Source organism: Aspergillus affinis, assembly GCF_023601865.1.
Source record: "Aspergillus affinis strain CMG 70 chromosome Unknown NODE_92_length_155768_cov_89_032584, whole genome shotgun sequence".
Taxonomy (NCBI): Eukaryota; Fungi; Ascomycota; class Eurotiomycetes; order Eurotiales; family Aspergillaceae; genus Aspergillus; species Aspergillus affinis.
The window spans coordinates 110,062-127,689 of NW_026515873.1; the positions used below are offsets into that span (position 1 = coordinate 110,062).

The following is a 17,628-nucleotide window of genomic DNA, read 5'->3' on the forward strand; positions in this document are numbered from 1 at the left end:
TTGGGTAGGTTGATAGAGGGAGAGAATTAGAACGAGAGATTAGGATGCTTTCCTTTGACGTGAAAAAGTCATGGCTTCAGGTTCACAAGTTCAAGAAGTGACATTGAATACATTTTGCAGATTCCCCTGAGAGAAACACGGTAAGAAGTACATAGTGAGATCCTTGACCAGCTCCCTAGATCCAACTCATCCTGATGGAAAAACAAAAAGGGAAAAAAAAAATAGAAATTAAAAAATAAAAAATTGCAACTTTGCTCAGGACCAGTACGATTATCCCAACTAAAACCCCCCAAACACACTTTCTTCATGAGACGTAATAGACAACAAAAACAAGAGTGTAGAAGCCCAACCATCCTCACTGGTTCTCTTCCACCTTCTCTCGAGCAAGCTCCAGTTGAAAAAGATCCATTTCAAAGATCGCCTCCTCCACGTCTTCTCTAGCACGAAGACGCTCGATTCTAGCGATGTGGGCATTGCGAGTAGCCTGGATCATAGCATCATACCAATCGTCGGCAGTGGCATCCTGATCGACACGAGACGCGAGGCGGAGGCCTGGTTTGTAATCTCCGTAAATGGCCCTGGCTCTTGGGGATCTGGATCGAATGCGACGTGGGGACGCTGGAAGGATAGAGCGCTGACGACTTCTGTTGCTGCGGTCTGAAGAGGGCGCTAGAAGAGGGGGGTGCCATCCGCAGGTTCTCTTGGGCTGAGGCGGCTTCGTGTCCTCATCGTCGGAGGAGATGTCGCGCTTGACGGTCACGGGCGCTGGGGCTGGTGCCGGTACAGCATGCTGGGACTCGGTTTCAAGGTGCGAGGAGTGGTGATCGGATGAAGAGGACAATTGGATAGGAGTTTCGGGTGTCGCAATGGTGGTTGCAGCTCTGGTGTGCGCGGGAGAAAACCTGAAGGCCCTTGGAGTCGCGCCCAGCGTGCTTAAAGGTCGCGCAGGTCTGGGGCTGATTCTTGGGACACGAGGCGTGGACTGGAGAATGAGTGAGGAGCCGTCTTTCTCGGCCACTGGTTGATCGGATGGCAGCGTCATTGTGTGGCTGTCTGGGTAGACCTTGCAGAGTAGACGAAATATGAAGATGGAAAAAAGTACGGTTGCGGTGGAGGAGGGAAGAGACAGATGAAGGAGAAGAGGAAAAGAAAACAAAGAGAAGATCGGACGAGGGAAGAAACAAGGACCGAGATTCACTAGCTCGATATTCACTGATCGTTGGGACTCAAAGGTGGCTCTTCCATTCGTTCTCATCTGAGGAATAGAATGCTAGATAGCTAGGCCATACTTTGGCTACATGACTATATTGTCCTTTCATAGTGTTTGTGATGTTTAAGCGCGCTTCTTAAGAGCAATATCGCTCCCGTCAAAGAGTGCACATAATCTTGTATTTTCCTTTTGCTTCATAGCTTCTGATAGGCTCAAATTGGTCTTTCTCGGAGATCCCCGGTTCTCTACAAGTGATCATAGCTATATGAGACCCTCTTGGTGAGACGATCAGTCTCTCTCCAATCCAGGATTGAAGCAGGCCTTCGTGTTTGCACCAGCCTCCAAGGATGGCCGACAGTCTCCCACGTGGAGGAATCTCGTGTCTTCCCTTGGAGCTGTACGAGCTAATTGCGTTACACTGTGCGTTGGAGTGCAGACTGACTGGATTTCGGCCGCCCATTGCAAAACAGCTAAAACGCCTTCGCCTAGTGAATAAGAGGCTTCATCATGCCGCAACTCCTCTTCTGTTTCGCCGTGTGAAAACACAAGTAGGAGACTTTTTCAACAACCCGCTTATAGTTCTTAAGAAGATTGCCGGTAGCGACTTCGCACCGTTCGTTCGGAAGCTTATTCTAGGTGCTAGCAGGGTTGAGGAGAAAGATCTCCGCCAATATGTTGGGAAATTGGATAAAACGTTATCATTTTGCTTTGATCGATTCAAGAACTTGGATTATGTTCTACTAGAGTGCCCTCGGACTTACGGGTTCTCCTATGTAGGATTTTGGATCCAGATGGAAACCATTGGTGGAATCTTGGTCAGAACGCTCAGACATCATCCACTGCGAAGACTGAAGGATCTTAGAATCCAATGTTTCTCCATTCCTTGCAAAGAAAACGTACTGAAATCACTTATCCCGGTCATGCCAACTATTGAAAGCCTCAGCGTTGGCCTTGACGGGGATTTTGAAAGGTCGGTGGAGACGGGTCTATCATGCGCGTTGAAACATGCGAAGCTTATCAACATGAAAACTGGTTTGATTAAAACAAAATGATCTATTGAAACTCAGATTTCCTATAAATATCAGTGTCATCCATGAAGTATGTCAGAGCTTTCTGAACCCGGTCATACTGAATACATATTCCACGAACAATAGGCCGGTCCCAGCTTGATCTAAAAAGAGCCCTAACGTGTAGGTCAAGTCGTAACCGCCAGATATCCCGGCACAGACCTTGCTCGGATATTCTTTGTAGCAAAAAATATGATATCTCCCTCAAAAGCTATTCCTATTCTCCGCAGGAACAAAACGTACTTTTGGGTATCTGCAAGGTTTGCGGTGTAGACTTGACCATTCCATGGCGAGATTCCCCCGCGTCCTGCCAAAAGACTTTTTGGTTTGACAGGTTAACACACCGACCATAACGACGCTGGTTCCTCAGCCTGCTGTCCATTTTCTTCTCCGAGTATCTTCACTCCACCAGGCCGCACGCACTCCCATACGAAAGGGGTGCATGGCAGTTGGATCTCCGAAACTATTCAAGTAGGAGTACGAGGGTTCGATTCCATGTATGCGGCGCCTGGTGGCGATTCACACCTCCACGATGCTCCTTATAGATTTTTACCAAACAAATTAAGCATAAGATCCTCCTGAAATCAAAAACAATTTTTGCCGTATCTTCACTCAATCCATTTCCTACGACCTGTCCACCTTATTATATTCCCCCAACACCTTGACTTGAATCCGATTCAACCCAGGCTTCGTCTGTCCAATGAACTTATCCCTCACCATCTCCAAATTCCGTTCTGTCGTATCATAGAGAGTCATCTCGAATTTTCTCACCAGTGTCCCCAGAACCAAATACATCCACACCCAGGTCATACTATTCCAAATTAGCTTTGGTTCGGAACAACAGAGATCTGTGATAGCACTTACTTCGGACCCAGACAGCCCAAGGTACCCTTTGAAAATGGGACGAGATAACTCTCTAGCCGGCGCAACTCATCTGGCTCCAGGAGCCAGCGCTCGGGGCGGAAGCTCGATGGGTCTGGAAAGATCTTTGGATCACGCAGGATGAAGAAGGTCGACATGCTCACGGGTGTCTAATACGTCGGTTAGCCAAGATGGAACGATTCGAAGGAAATTTAAATATACCCCGCGCGGAATCTCCCATTCGTGGAATTGCAGGTCCTCATCCGGTGCAATACGAGGCAGTCGTGTAGTGACAATGGATGACAACCGAAGACCCTCTTTCAACACGGCAGTCTGGTAGTCTGTTAGCCATACTAGTTGACGGCAGTCGCATCACCAGTGACTTACAAAGTACGGCAACGTCTCCAAGGCCGCCAGACCGGGCGACATCGACGCATCTTCCCAAGCAGCGCACAGCTCACCGCGAACTCTTTCATGGACATCCGGATGACGCAGAATGTGGAATAAAGTAATAGCCAAAGCCTGCGACGGCGCATCGGTACCAGCAATCATCAAGAAAATTGCGTCATCAGCCAATCGAGTGAACTCTTTCTCCTCCTCAGGTACCTTCTCGTGTTCCAAAATCGCAGGATAAATTGCTTTGGCCGCCTTCTCGCTGCTTACCATACCACGTTCATGTATTGCGTTACGAACCATTTGTTTGACATCCTGATCGTGTCATCAGCTTTTAACCAATAGAACCTAGACAGGTAAGGAAAGCACACGTACCGTTTCCATTTGAATAACCTCGTAGAAGCATGGATTAATGCTTCCCGCCACCCTAGGGATGGCATGAGCCAGCTTGCAAAGCCACGGCATGTGTCTTGCGACCTGAACAAGCTCAAAGCTCGAGTTCACCTTTTTCTTCCAAACCGCATCCAGCTCTGCCCGATCCAGTGAATGAAACCCGTTCCGCTGCCCAAAAGCATGCTGCGAGATGGTGTCACTCGCAAAGCACAGAAACGCGGCATGAAGCTCCAAGGACCCGTGTGTGGATTCCGCCTGGCGAAAGTGGTGAGACAAAGCTTGAATATTGGCCTGGATGACCGGCTCCAGATCCAAGATTGCTCTTCTTGTGAAGAATTGGCCCAAGACGCTTCTACGGACGCGGTGAAGGGTATGTCCCTCCGTTGAGAAGATCGACTGAGGCCATCCGAGGTAGGAGAACCAGGCATCTTTATTCCGCTTGCTCGTCGGGCCCGAGTACAGCGTGTTATAATAATCTGGGTCTTGCACGTGAAGCTCCGATGGTTTGATCCGCACTATAGGTCCGTATTGCTGATGAAGACGCTCAATCTGCCAGACGAACTGACCATCCTGAACTATGTCATAGTATGTTTCATAGAGCCCCGTCACGGCGGCCAATCGAGGTCCGGGGAACTTGGCAAGTGGGCTAAGGTAGAGGCGATAAAAGGCAAGTCCGACAAGAGAGAAGACGGCAAATGAGACTGAAGAACATATATACACCCATATCATGGGGTCTATGCCCTCAACGTCGGGCCGCTTCAGCGACGACAACCAAGGTTGCAAAATTATCATGCCCGACTTCATCTTGTCTGAGGAGTCTGTGTGTCAGGATGGTGCTGCCCAGTTGGAGACACGAGGAGAGATATCCAGCTTTTAAAAGTTAATTTTCTCTCCGTAGATCACGAGCTCATTCCCCATAGATATCGGTGTGTTACACGGAGAATAAGAGGGGTCTCCAATGCGGTAGGAGTGAGAGATCATCCGCAAGGGATTCAAACGACATATTGTCAGCTGGAAAGCGTGAAGCCATTCCAGAAGGTGGACCCAGTGCTTATCAGATGTTCAATTGTATGCAATAACGGTTTCTCAATACAACATAAGCCCCATTAGGTAGGGCACAGCAGGATAAACGCGCCTCACACCCATATAGCGGATGATCGGCGTTAGACATACCAAACCAGTGTCATGTTTGCCTACTAGGGACTTTGACATTTGTAGTTGTTTGCAGAAAATTACTATTTCTTGACCCATGCACTTTCTCCATTATACTAATCCAGGATCCGCGCATACAGGGGGTTATGTTCAAATTTAGCGGCTATTGGCAGAATTCTTCAATTCTTCTCTGCTAGTTACGTCATTTTGAAGCAGGAGAGGGGGTTTTTGCAACATCGCCTTCATTCCAATCCCTTATCCCATACAACCACGCCTCGCTTGTCCTTGTGTATAGCCGGGCGGATATATGCACTAATTAGTCTTCGTTAAGAAGGGTTGACCCTTTTTAGTCCAGCGGTTAAACTGCGATATTGCCACACACCCCACGTGACCAAAATAATTAGTCAACCACCAATCCCTCCACAGTAACTACATAAGTAAACCGGTATATCTCTGAGGTCTTACTGGTAAGTAGGTGGAATACTACAGATATTCCATACTATACCTAAATCAATTGGAATTGCCTATTCTGGGTAAAAGAGGCTTTATTCCAATCCTCTATAAAAAACACTTCCAATAGTTACATTCGACAAAATCTCAATTGAGTGATACCTAAGGCACTCAAAGTTAGTGTAGGCCACTCCTAATTATTTCGGAGTGGAATTGGAATCAAACACCCCTGATGTCAAGACATTTGACATTTTGAAGAATTATCAGTTCCACCCCTATTGCTTAGTCGACCGCCGATAAATGCGCCAAAAACGCCGTGGCATTTATTGCTTTTTTCGAGCCCGAACTCGACAATTGAAATCGGATGAATCTCACAATTATTCGTTGCCCCGCGAACTATGGATGCTTACTCATTTCCATTTTTGGAATGGACATTGTCACAAACAAAAAGTCAAGATGTCATACCGAATCGAAACGGGAAACAGACCATCCGATGCAGTTAGGAAGTAGAGTTAGATTAGTGGTGAGTTGCTAAGCGTTATATGTCAACAATAAACTTCATGCAAATCAACACTGTAAAGGTATATATGGGTCGACGGGCGGTTATACATATTAGGTTGTGCGCCGCACTGGGAGAGATTTTTGGCAGTTTATTCTCATCTTGATAGAGATCCAGTCCGAGTTCTCAAGCCCTCTGCACGACTTAACTCTCTCATTTACCTTGAACAATGCCGTCCAGCGATACTTCCAGGAGTTCTCCAGGGTGGACAACTGTTGATCCTGAAGAAATCCAAGGGGGGTTGGACGATAAATGGCCTCACGATGCTCCTCCTCTCATCGCCATTGTCGGCATGGGAGTACGACTGCCAGGTGGTGTTTCTTCCCCAGAAGACTTCTGGCAATTGATGATTGACAAGAAATGCGCGTCTGTGCCTGTTCCTGCTGGACGGTATAACGTGGAGGCCTTCTACGGAACTCCAGGCGTGAACATGCAATCAGTGATTTCCCAAAAAGGATACTTTCTTGAAGGCGACTACCTGGGAAAGGTCGATACCTCGTTCTTCCAGCATAATCGGTACGAGCATGGGTTCCAAGATCCCCAGCAGATGCTGCTATCAGAAGTGGTTTGGGAGTGTATGGAGAGCGGTGGGCAAGTCAATTGGCAAGGGACGGAAATCGGATGCTTTGTGGGCACGTTTGGAGAGGACTGGCTCGATCTTACAGCAAAGGACACCCAAAATCTCAACCCCCTCTACATTGTTGGATCCGGTGATTATGCGGCATCGAACAGGGTATCATTCGAATATGACTTGAAAGGCCCGAGCATGACTTGTCGAACTGCCTGTTCATCCTCTCTCGTGGCGCTTCACGAGGCCTGTCAAGCAATTACCCTTGGCGATTGTCCTTCCGCCATCGTCGGAGGATCCAGTCTCATTTTCACACCGACAATGACAATCAACATGTCTCGGGCTGGGGCTCTATCCCCAGATGGGATCTGCAAGACATTCGATGCGGACGCTAATGGGTACGCCAGAGCGGAAGGCGTCTGCGCGCTTTATATCAAGAAACTAGACGATGCCATTCGTGACAAAGACCCGGTCCGCGGGGTCATTAGAGCAGTTGCGACCAACTTTGATGGCCGAACAAATCATATCACGGTCCCGTCGGCGGTCGGACAAGAGATTCTGATCCGGAAAGCCTACCGAAAAGCACACATCGCCAATCTTGCAGAGACGGCATTTGTAGAATGCCACGGCACAGCTACGCGGGTGGGCGATGTCGTCGAGACCACTGCCGTGGCGAATGCCTTTGAACGCAATCCATTGATTATTGGAGGGGTATGCCTGTGACCAATTGAATAACCCCCGGGTCGCTAATGTATACTTTTGCAGGTAAAACCTAATATTGGTCACACAGAGGGCGCAGCAGGCCTGGCAGGCTTGATCAAAGCAGTGCTTGCCTTGGAGCACAGACAAATCCCTCCCAATGTCAATCTTTCAACGCCAAACCCAAACAGTACACATTTCCTCGGCTAATAACTCGATATTGGGCCATCACTAATGCGCTTTAAGTTTTATTCAAGGAGGCAGGTTTGACGGTACCTTTGGATGTCCTCCCTTGGCCAGTAGACCGGAAAGAACGCGTCAGTATCAACTGCTTCGGGGTCGGTGGCACCAATGCCCATGTAGGTCCTTCCTTTCTCTTTGAAGCTATACTCATACTCACCAAAATAGGTCATTGTCGATTCAGCGGCATCCGTGATGTCTTCTATGTCCATGGAGTCGCTAAAAATTAGCAGCAACGTCCCAAAACTACTCCTATTATCGGCTAGCAGTCCCCAATCCCTTGATGAGCGAGCGAAGGGCATCCAGGAATACCTTGCGCAGCATCCCGAAGCATTCTCTGATTTAGCCTATACGCTCAGTGCAAAGCGAGAGCACCTCCGTCACCGGGCATTCGCAGTCACCGATGGAACTGTTTCTCTTGAGGCCAGCGACTTCACGAAAGCCGACAACAAAAAGTCTGGAACTAAAATCGCAATATTCGCTTTCCCGGGCCAGGGAGCTCAGTGGGCTGGAATGGGGACTGAATTAATGGATAGCTTTGCGTCCTTCAGGAAGGACATGGAGCACATGGATCGGGTTCTTCAGAGCTTGTCAAATGCCCCCGCATGGCGGATTCAAGGTATGACCAGTAACCTTGTGGATGTTTTTTGTTTCCACTAACTGATGCATTCGAAAATTGAAGAGGAGTTGCTTAAAACAGGAGAAAACAGTGGCATCAACCGACCCGAAATAGCACAGCCACTGTGCACCGCAGTTCAAATTGGTTTGGTGAACATCCTCAGAAGCTGGAACATTACCCCCGACAAAGTCATAGGTCATTCCAGTGGAGAGTTTGCAGCAGCTTACGCAGCTAATGCCTTATCTGTGGAGACGGCAATCATATTAGCCTATACCCGCGGTGTAGTCGCTAACATGGCACCAGAAGGGAGCATGCTTGCGGTGGCGCTCGGCCGAGCCAATGTCAGCGAATATTTGGACAACGACATAGTGTTGGCGTGCGAGAATAGTCCGAATAGCGTAACTCTTGCAGGGAACCGTGGTCAGCTAGAGCAGGTAGCGTCTCGGATCCAGAGCGAAAAGCCGGATACCCTGTTGAAAATCTTGCCTGTGGAACGAGCATACCACTCTGGTGAGATTCCATCCTCATGCCGTCAGTGTCGATGTTAACCGGTCACCAGGACATATGGCTTCCGTGGGTTCCAAATATGAAGAACTCACCCGACCCCATCTGGTTAATGATAAAGTCTCAATGATTCCAATGTACTCAACAGTATCCGGTGGAGTGACCACCAGTCCTGGAGAGCTTGACGCGGCGTATTGGCGCCGTAGTCTGGAATCCCCTGTCTTATTCTCAACTGCTTTCCGAGATTTGGTCACGTCGACACAAAACAAGCATCATGTTGTAATAGAAATTGGTTCAAACTCAGCACTCCGTGGGCCGATCCAACAAATTCTGCGAGATACAAACACCAGCTTCACATACTGTTCGACCATGAGAAGTAATGAGAGTAATATTACTCGGGTCTTTTCTGTTGCTGGAACCGCTTATGTCAATCATTTGCCAGTTGACCTGATCGCTGTCAATGAAGGCCATCAGGGCCAAACACTCACCGATCTTCCTCCCTATCCGTGGCAGCGTGAAGACATTCCCTGGGCAGAGACACGCATCAGCAAACAATGGCGGTTGCGCCAATTTCCCCGCCACGAACTGCTCGGGGTGCGATGTTTGGAATCCAACGACTTCGAGCCGGCATGGAGAAATATTCTGAAGGGCGAGGAAGTTCCCTGGATCAATGACCATCGCATGATGGGTCTGGTCATATTCCTAGCTGTGGGATATGTAGCCCTGATATCGGAAGCTATCCGACAGATATCCGGTTCAACTGACTGCACCCTCGAGCAACTTCAACTTATGGAGGCCCTTGTCCGAGATGAGGAAGAAATCGAAATCATGACAACATTGCGAAAAGCGACAATGAATGCAACGATGGACTCGGACTGGTATGAGTTTACAGTGTGCTCTTACACTGGCCAAGGCTGGACAAAGCACTGTTCCGGGAAGGTGAGAGCGGGCACGGATCAGCCACTTCCGTCAAACACTATTCCAGAGCCTTTCGAGCGAGATATTACATCGCACAATTTCTATCGCAGATGTGAGAAGAAAGGCCTTGAGTACGGGACTCATTTCGAGGGACTGCATGATATCAGCGTCAGTCCGCTGAAAAATGCAGCACGTGGACGAGTAGAGGACCATCGTGATCTTCACGACAGTTATTATGCCATACATCCGGCGATCGTAGATCAGTGTCTTCAAGTCGTGCTTGCAGCCAGTGACAAAGGTGTGTCGCACTATCCTGACAAGGCAGGCATGCCATTGTACATCGACCGGGTTTACCTTGCCCCTGGGAGCAGCTCGATGCTAGTTGAGGCGGAGACGACCGATTCAACCAAGGAGGATCTAAGTTGCTATTTCAAGGCGGTTTCTGAGTCAACGGGAAAAGTTGTTTTGGAAGTGAAGGGATTGCGCTTGTTGCCCGTACCAGAAGCAGCCCAAGAAGCCAAAGGATCGAAGTTTGCAACTCATGTTGAGTGGAAGCCGGATATTAGATTTCTGCCGGGAAATCAGCAAGTGCCGTCGGCCACTTTCTTAAATCAACAGAAAACTGAAATCTTTGCCATGGCAGGGTTTCTCGTTGTATTCGAGATGATTGAAGCCTTAACGCCTCATGAACATCTTCCTGCACACCTAGCCAAGTACAGAGCGCTAGTTATGGACGCAGGCAAGAAGGTCGTTCAGGGTCAGTATGACCATGTTCCTGGAGTTATGGAAATCAAAGAGATGAGCAGAGAGCAGCGGAAGGCGCTGTTCAAGCCCTTGCAAGACCAATTCCCGGACCCGAGAGTTGAACGATTCTATAGGGACGCCTGGACGTACGCAAGTGAACATTCGAATCAACTTATAGAAGGGGCCATCTTTGAAGACACGTCACTTTTGGAGACGATCAAGGGCATTGTTGAATGGGGCCTTGGGCTATACGACTGGAGCACTTTCTTTGGTCCTCTATCTCACACGAATCCAAGTATGCGCATCTTAGAAATTGGAGCAGGGGCAGGTTCAGCAACGGCGGCCATCTTGAATGCATTGACTACCGAGCGGGACGACCGTCTTTTCAGTCAGTTCACGGTAACCGACGTGCTACCTGGGCTTGTCAGGCAATTGAAACAGCGTTTTAAAAACGTTCCGAAAATGGAGCACAAGACTCTAGATATCTCGAAGAGTCCGACAGAGCAAGGGTTCGCAGAAGACAGCTTTGACTTGGTTGTTGTCTGCAATGTTCTGCATGAAACACCTATTCTTGGTCAATCACTCGCACACATCCGCTCTTTACTTGCTCCTGGGGGTCGGCTGCTTTTGTACGAGCCCTGCTCCGAGATTCCACACTTCGATGTAGTCATGGGTATCCTTCCTGGGTGGTGGTTAGGTGCTGGTGACAACCGTTGTGATAAGCCTTACGTTCCGGTGGAACGTTGGCAACAGGAGTTATGCAAGGCAGGCTTCTCGGGACTTGATGGATATCAATATAATGCACCCGCACCGCTCCACTGGCAGGCAATGATGCTATCAACAAATCCAGCGGTCGATGACCCGCGCTCATCCATCAACCTGCTTTGCACGACAGAGATTAAGTCCAACCCTTGGACACAAAGCCTGGAGCGCCACCTGTCCTCCGAGGGATATGAAGTGCACTGGTGCATCTGGGGGAAAGAATTTCCAACAGAAAATGTGATCGCACTGCTGGATGTTGAAAGCCCATTCCTGCACGATATGTCCCAGTCCACATATAGTGCAGTGCAAAGCTGGATGCCGTCGGTGAAACTTCTCCTTTGGGTGACCCATTCAACGCAGATGGAATCCAAAGATCCTAGATTCAGTCTCATTCTAGGTCTCGCTCGCACATTGCGGTGTGAATTGAATGTCGACATTGGCACTTGTGAGATCGACTCATTTAACGAGGCCGCACTTCCCATAGTAACGCAAGCTTTCAAGGAGCTTGGTACGTCGATTACAGGGCAAGGGTCTCGTGACTATGAGTTCATCTCGCATAGAGGTGTGGGCCACACTGGTCGTGCAGCCGTTGCCAAGATTACAGACCATCTCCAAGCCACAGACCAGCTAGATGTCCATCAGTTAGACATTCAAACGATCGGTGACTTGAGCTCGCTCGGATGGAAACCTGTTCCTACAGAGGCTGTCGGCCCACACGACGTGGAAGTCAAGGCCAGCTATATGGCGCTAAACTTCAAAGACCTTATGATGTGTCTGGGTATCGTTGAACGGGCCAAAACAATGGACTTCGGGTTTGAGGCCAGTGGTATTATCACTCGCGTAGGGTCGGAGGTGAGAACTATGCAAGTCGGTGATCGAGTAACCTTGTTCCACCCGCAGCCGATGAGAACTCGAGCTGTTTTTCCTGCTGAGCAAGTACTCCCCGTTCCAAATGAGCTCACGCTCGCAGAGGCTGCAGCCGTTCCAAGCGCTTATGCAACTGCTATCTGTACACTGGTCGGAATCGGAAAGCTACAGAAGGGCCAGTCTGTCTTAATTCATTCCGCGTGTGGAGGAGTCGGTCTAGCGGCAGTGCATGTCTGCCAGAGCCTCGGCGCCGAGGTATATCAAATCATTCCACTGTTGTGTTATATGATCTAATGAATAAACAGGTATTTGCCACTGTTGGTAGCCAGGAAAAGATTGAGTACCTTATCAAGAGATTCGGAATTCCACGGTCGCACATCCTCGACTCACACAGTGTTTCGTTTCTGACGGGCATCATGAGGGAAACCAATGGCAAGGGCGTCGATTTGGTGCTCAATTCCTTAGCTGGTGAACTACTCCGTGCATCATGGAAATGTGTCGCTCAGTTCGGCAAAATGCTTGAGCTTGGAAAAAGAGATATGCTCGGCCATGGCATGCTTGATCTCAATGGGTTCCAGGGGTGTCGTTCATTCTGTGGTTTCGACTTGTATAGTGTGGCCTATGACGATGTCGAAACCGGAAGATGGTATGCCCTGCAACGTGATTGTCTTTTGGGGTCTTCCACAAACTAACACACCTTCAACAGGGCCCTTAACTTGGGTACTAAGCTCTTTAGCGACACAGATTACCGCCCTCCGCAGACAATTTTCAAAGTGGATCAGTTAGAAACTGCCATGCGACAAATGCAAAAGGGACAACACATTGGAAAGTTCGTCATTGACATGCCTGATGACGAGAGAGAGCTTCCATTGCTTCCAGCGCAGCCGAGGTTTGCATTCTCTCCCAAGTCTTCATATTTACTGGTTGGTGGTTTGAGAGGCATTGGTCGGTCCGTTGTTCGGTGGATGGTGGAGTATGGGGCCCGTCACTTTGTATTCCTCTCGCGATCGGCTGGATCCCACAAAGAAGATCAATTATTTGCTCAGGAGCTAGAGATCCAGGGATGCCGCGTGAAGATGGTCGCTGGAAGTGTGGCGGATGCGGACACCGTTGGGTGCACGATTCGAGAAAATGTACGCCCAATCGCCGGCGTGATCCAGATGTCAGCTGTTCTGAAGGTAATCATCGAAGTAACCCTTGGCCTCGAGGGGTTGCAAATTGCTAACACATTATCCAGGACCAATTATTCGACAAGATGACATATGAGGACTGGACCACGAGCTTGGCAACCAAAGTCCAGGGAACGTGGAATCTTCACCATGCTCTGCTGGGACAGTCCCTAGACTTTTTCATTGTCTTCAGTTCCCTAGCTAGTATGATTGGAAACCCAGGACAGGCTAACTATGCCGCTGCAAATTCGTTCTTGGACGGATTCGTACAGTATCGCCGAGGGCTAGACTTACCCGCCTCGCTGGTCAGCCTGGGCCCTGTCGACGAAATGGGTCTCATGGCGAACAAGCCAGAGCTCCTGAATAAAGCCCGCCAAACATTCCGCCACATTATGGGGGAAGAAGATGTGCTGAAGGCGTTCCAGGTAGCTCTACTCTCAGCGAAAGATGGCCCGTTGTCAACACGCCCTGGAGTGGTGGTCTCCGGGTTTTCTCCTACCGTCCTTACCAGTGATCCATGGCTGCAACATGATGCGCGATTTTCCATTCTTTCCGCCGCAGGAACAGACGCGTCAACCGCTGGGGGACTCGACGAAGAACAACTGCGGCAGAAACTCGCGTCTCTTAGAGACAATCCGGGACCCCTGAAAGATGGCACACGTGAGACTTGGATCATCGAAAATCTTGGCGAGCAGATCGCATCACATAACATTAACAGGCAATCCGAGGAGACAAGTGTAGACTACTATGCTAGTCTCGACGTGGATTCTCTGATGAGTCTGCAGATCAAACATTGGCTGCGCCGCAAGGTAGAGGTGGAGCTTTCGCTTGGGGACATTATCAAGGCCAGAACGGTGGGGAATATTGCAAAATTGGTTACAGAGAATCTCCGTGCAAGATACGGGGTGAAAGATGAAGGAGGTGCCACAACTTAGGGTGTCTGTAGATGATAGAAAGCCCAGAGTGGGGAACAAATGGAAGATCTTGGCAAAGACCCTTCGGACGCGACCGGGACGCGCTCACCATATCACGTGGTATATTATCTGCTCGCGTTTACCGCTCTGGCCGTCGAAATGTATACAACCAGAAATTGAACCTCATGAACATGTACCCCATGCGTACACTAGACACATCTTCTTATCTTGGCATGATTTAGTCAGCCTAATGCCTTCTTTGAAACCACCAGCTCTGCGTCACCAATATCATTTCGCTCAATGAAAATGATACCTAAATGCTCTATACTCCGTACTCGATTCCGAATTCCCTATACAGCAAATATCTATCATCGTTCCATTTTTGTCTGTCGTATTTATTCTCTCTCACAGCCTGATAGGTCTTTAAAAATCAGAGACGTTCTCCCAAGATATGTCAGTTAGCAGACAATTGTGCTATACTAAACAGCTATTGCCGAAAAAACCTGCATACATGTCACATTGTGATATATCTGCATCTGCCTTTTGTGGAGTGCATGGTCGATAGTCAGGGGTACAGGACTATCATCGGAAGACCCCTTAGAGCCATAGTATTGATTATGACCTCTACATTATCTGCCAGGCTACTTCAGAGTGAGAAATTGAAAGCCGTTCGCTGTTCAGAGGGCGAAGTAAAAACCGGACTCTGGTAGGTTTCTCGTTCTACAGCTATATACAACCGGTTCCCATAGTTGTCGCTGGTCTTTAGTATTTTTTGTGATATATTCACTATTCAGCTCAGCCTCAGAGCTCTTTTTTGATAGACTCGCGATTTCTTGGCCAAAATGTTGATTCTATGCGTCATAATCGATAATCTCTTCGTATTATCAAGCCACCATTCTAGGCAATCGTTTATGGCCTACCTAACAGAACACGCGGGGTGAGATCCATGCAAGGGATACTCAGGTACCTAGCAAACATGTCTTCTAGCCCCTGCATCGCCGATTCGAATCTGTCTCCGATGATTCCGAGCAGGAAGTTCATCACTATCACATTTGACCCCACAATTTAGGTCATTGGCTACTCAAGATGATCAGCACTGTACTTTCAATAACATTGCGGGGGTAATTTGATTAATAGTAAATAGTTGCTTGCCGATCCAACGCCAGGGCCTACTCCTGACTGCCCTGTTTCTTGATGATGATCTTCTCAAACAAAGATCTATATAACCATGCCTCATTCCCACCAGTTGGGAAGAACCAGGACTCTGCATTCCACTCACAAGTTACCGAGCAATTCGCACCGTCGTGACCGCATTTTCCATCCCTCCTCTCCTTCCAAGCCATCTTCATCATATTCGTCCATTCAAGATGAGACTTTCTCAAACCTTTACTCTCGCCTTCGCCGCAGGCCTCAGCCTTGCCCCCGGTGCCCTCGCTGTCCTCGGCACCTCCTGTGTCAAGGCCGTCAACGCCATGCAGCAACTCCCCTTTGACATCCTGACCCATGTTCAGGAACACTCCTGCGAGGCTGGCTGCAAACCCAAGCTCAGCCACTGGAGCAAATTCGGCAAAAAGGAAGTCATGGAGCCCATCGTCGAGGAAGGAGCCAAGCGCAACAACTTGAAGGAGGGCAAACAAGCCATGGTCGACTATCTCGATGCGGTTTTCCAGAGCGTGGAATCCCAATGCCAGGATCAGATCGAGAGCAAGCACTTTTGCGAAGACTCCGACCAAATGAACCCGTTCTTGGAATGCGCCCGGAAGGAAATCAATGCCTCTTCTGCTCGTGAGCTCCCTCGATTGACTAAGCATATGAACGACGACTCGTGCGAGAAGATCGAGAAGTATGCGAAGAGCCCTGAGTTGTGGGATGAGGATTTTCCCAAGCATTTCCAGCGCTATGTGGAGCGCTGCGATGAGCTATAATCTGCTTGTTGGAATGGATGTGTTTTACTACGGAGTCATGTCAGAGGAAGTATGTCTCCAATGGTGGAATTGACAAAGTGGCATTGGCACGCCTGTTCATGTCCGGTGCCTTGTTCGGTGGTGGAATCCATTATTAGGGCTTTTTAATTTAATAATAGGGCAATGGCGTCTCGGCAGAGCTTGCCACTACAGCACTATAATATATCTTATTCGGTTACTGTAATCTTTCTTTCGTAGTTTTGACAGGGTTTCTGGATGGCACTGAAATGACCGCATCGCAGCCTCATCAACCCGCACAAAGTTTCCCGCTTGAGCCACAAAGCCAGTATTGTAACTCAGCTCTGTCCAATTTACCACGGCTACCTAGATCATTTGGCTTCTGCCTTATCGATATTCCTCTACAATAGTCACTGTTCTTCGACGGAGAATGCTATCGTTCTACAACCACCCTTTGCTGATTTATCTCCCTTCATCACTGACCAAACACACCTGAAACCCCATCCATCATGGCGACCAACACCTTAGACAAGCCCGTCCGGGTAAATGACTTGATCCTCGTCTACAACACCAAAAAACGGCACATGCTAGTCGTCAAATCTGTCTCTGACGATCAGCAAATTAGCCCTCCCACATCATCGGTCTCCGTCAAGAAAGTCAACTGGCATGTTCCAGACCTTGAAGGTTACTAGGTTCTTAACGGTCCAAGAGTATATTACGCAGACTATGGCTCGGAAGACGAGGACGATGATTATTGCTTGTGTGAGAAGAATTCCAATAACAATCCCGCGACTCGCCTCGACCTTTTCCTATACTCCATGACATCTTCCGATGACACACAAAACTCACAGGTAAATGGACGGTGCTTATAGCTGGTCCCCATTCCCTAAGCTTGAAATTTGCTAATAATCTTGTCCAGTGACGTCCTGGAGCATTACTTCAAAGGTCGGTGTCCCAACTGTAACGGCAAGGGGTGGTTCTGTCCTGGGTGTGGCCCAGTTAGCGACCTCTTTCCGGACATCGGGGGCAGCTGTGCCGTGGACCAAGCGTGTCCTATGTGTATGGGCTACAACTTTGCTCTCAATGACAAGGCCTGGATAGCCGAGATTGAAGATATCGAAGCCCGCCGCTTTAACTGGAATGATGATGGCCGAGAGCTGGTTGATGACGATGAATTAGAAAGACTAAGAGATGAGGCTGTCGAATCAACAAAAGAGCGTTATGAAGCCATCAATAAAAGAAGACAAAAGATGGGTATGCTACCGAAAGATTTCGATGATCTTGTAGAGGAGTGCAGAGCAGGGTTTGACATGAATTAGAACGGGCGCTTTCTATAGTTAGCGCTTCACGGGTCAACCCTGCGCTCCTTTTTTTTCTGGCGCTGGTCTGGTATTATGGAGTTGAGGGGCTCTATCAAACTATACTATACAAATTTGCTTACTCTATCCTCGGTTGCTCTCTACAAAAAATATAATACACAAGACTGTCTTCCCTAGTCGATATTGCTAAGCAGACCTAACTCCGTAAGAACTATAACAGGTAATCCCAGGCTTGATCCTTCTCTAATACAGTACAACGACCACAGAAGTCCACATCCTAACAAAACAAATAACTCGC

At 48.7% G+C, this 17,628-nt stretch overlaps 5 protein-coding genes across 5 annotated transcripts; 3 read left to right on the forward strand and 2 right to left on the reverse strand.

The window, feature by feature from the left end:
* Positions 1-355: 355 nt before the first annotated feature.
* On the reverse strand, positions 356-1,042 carry KD926_011274 (uncharacterized protein; the record flags this gene model as incomplete). Its single annotated transcript, XM_053103538.1, has 1 exon — positions 356-1,042. The coding sequence occupies one exon, from the start codon at positions 1,040-1,042 to the stop codon at positions 356-358; it is 687 nt and encodes a 228-aa protein (XP_052953120.1).
* Positions 1,043-2,901: 1,859 nt separating this feature from the next.
* Positions 2,902-4,728, reverse strand: KD926_011275 (cytochrome P450; the record flags this gene model as incomplete). Its single annotated transcript, XM_053103539.1, has 5 exons — positions 2,902-3,088; positions 3,142-3,308; positions 3,361-3,471; positions 3,526-3,846; positions 3,907-4,728. 5 exons carry the CDS (start codon positions 4,726-4,728, stop codon positions 2,902-2,904), a joined length of 1,608 nt encoding a protein of 535 aa, XP_052953121.1.
* Positions 4,729-6,254: 1,526 nt separating this feature from the next.
* KD926_011276 (type I polyketide synthase) lies at positions 6,255-14,110 on the forward strand (the record flags this gene model as incomplete). Its single annotated transcript, XM_053103541.1, has 9 exons — positions 6,255-7,364; positions 7,419-7,542; positions 7,599-7,711; positions 7,761-8,211; positions 8,275-8,721; positions 8,771-12,261; positions 12,312-12,652; positions 12,713-13,184; positions 13,244-14,110. 9 exons carry the CDS (start codon positions 6,255-6,257, stop codon positions 14,108-14,110), a joined length of 7,416 nt encoding a protein of 2,471 aa, XP_052953122.1.
* A 1,346-nt stretch (positions 14,111-15,456) lies between these two features.
* On the forward strand, positions 15,457-16,014 carry KD926_011277 (uncharacterized protein; the record flags this gene model as incomplete). The annotated part of the gene is made up of 1 exon (XM_053103542.1): positions 15,457-16,014. The coding sequence occupies one exon, from the start codon at positions 15,457-15,459 to the stop codon at positions 16,012-16,014; it is 558 nt and encodes a 185-aa protein (XP_052953123.1).
* Positions 16,015-16,520: 506 nt separating this feature from the next.
* Positions 16,521-17,330, forward strand: KD926_011278 (uncharacterized protein; the record flags this gene model as incomplete). The annotated part of the gene is made up of 3 exons (XM_053103543.1): positions 16,521-16,695; positions 16,750-16,873; positions 16,931-17,330. The coding sequence occupies 3 exons, from the start codon at positions 16,521-16,523 to the stop codon at positions 17,328-17,330; spliced, it is 699 nt and encodes a 232-aa protein (XP_052953124.1).
* Between the last annotated feature and the right edge of the window lie 298 nt (positions 17,331-17,628).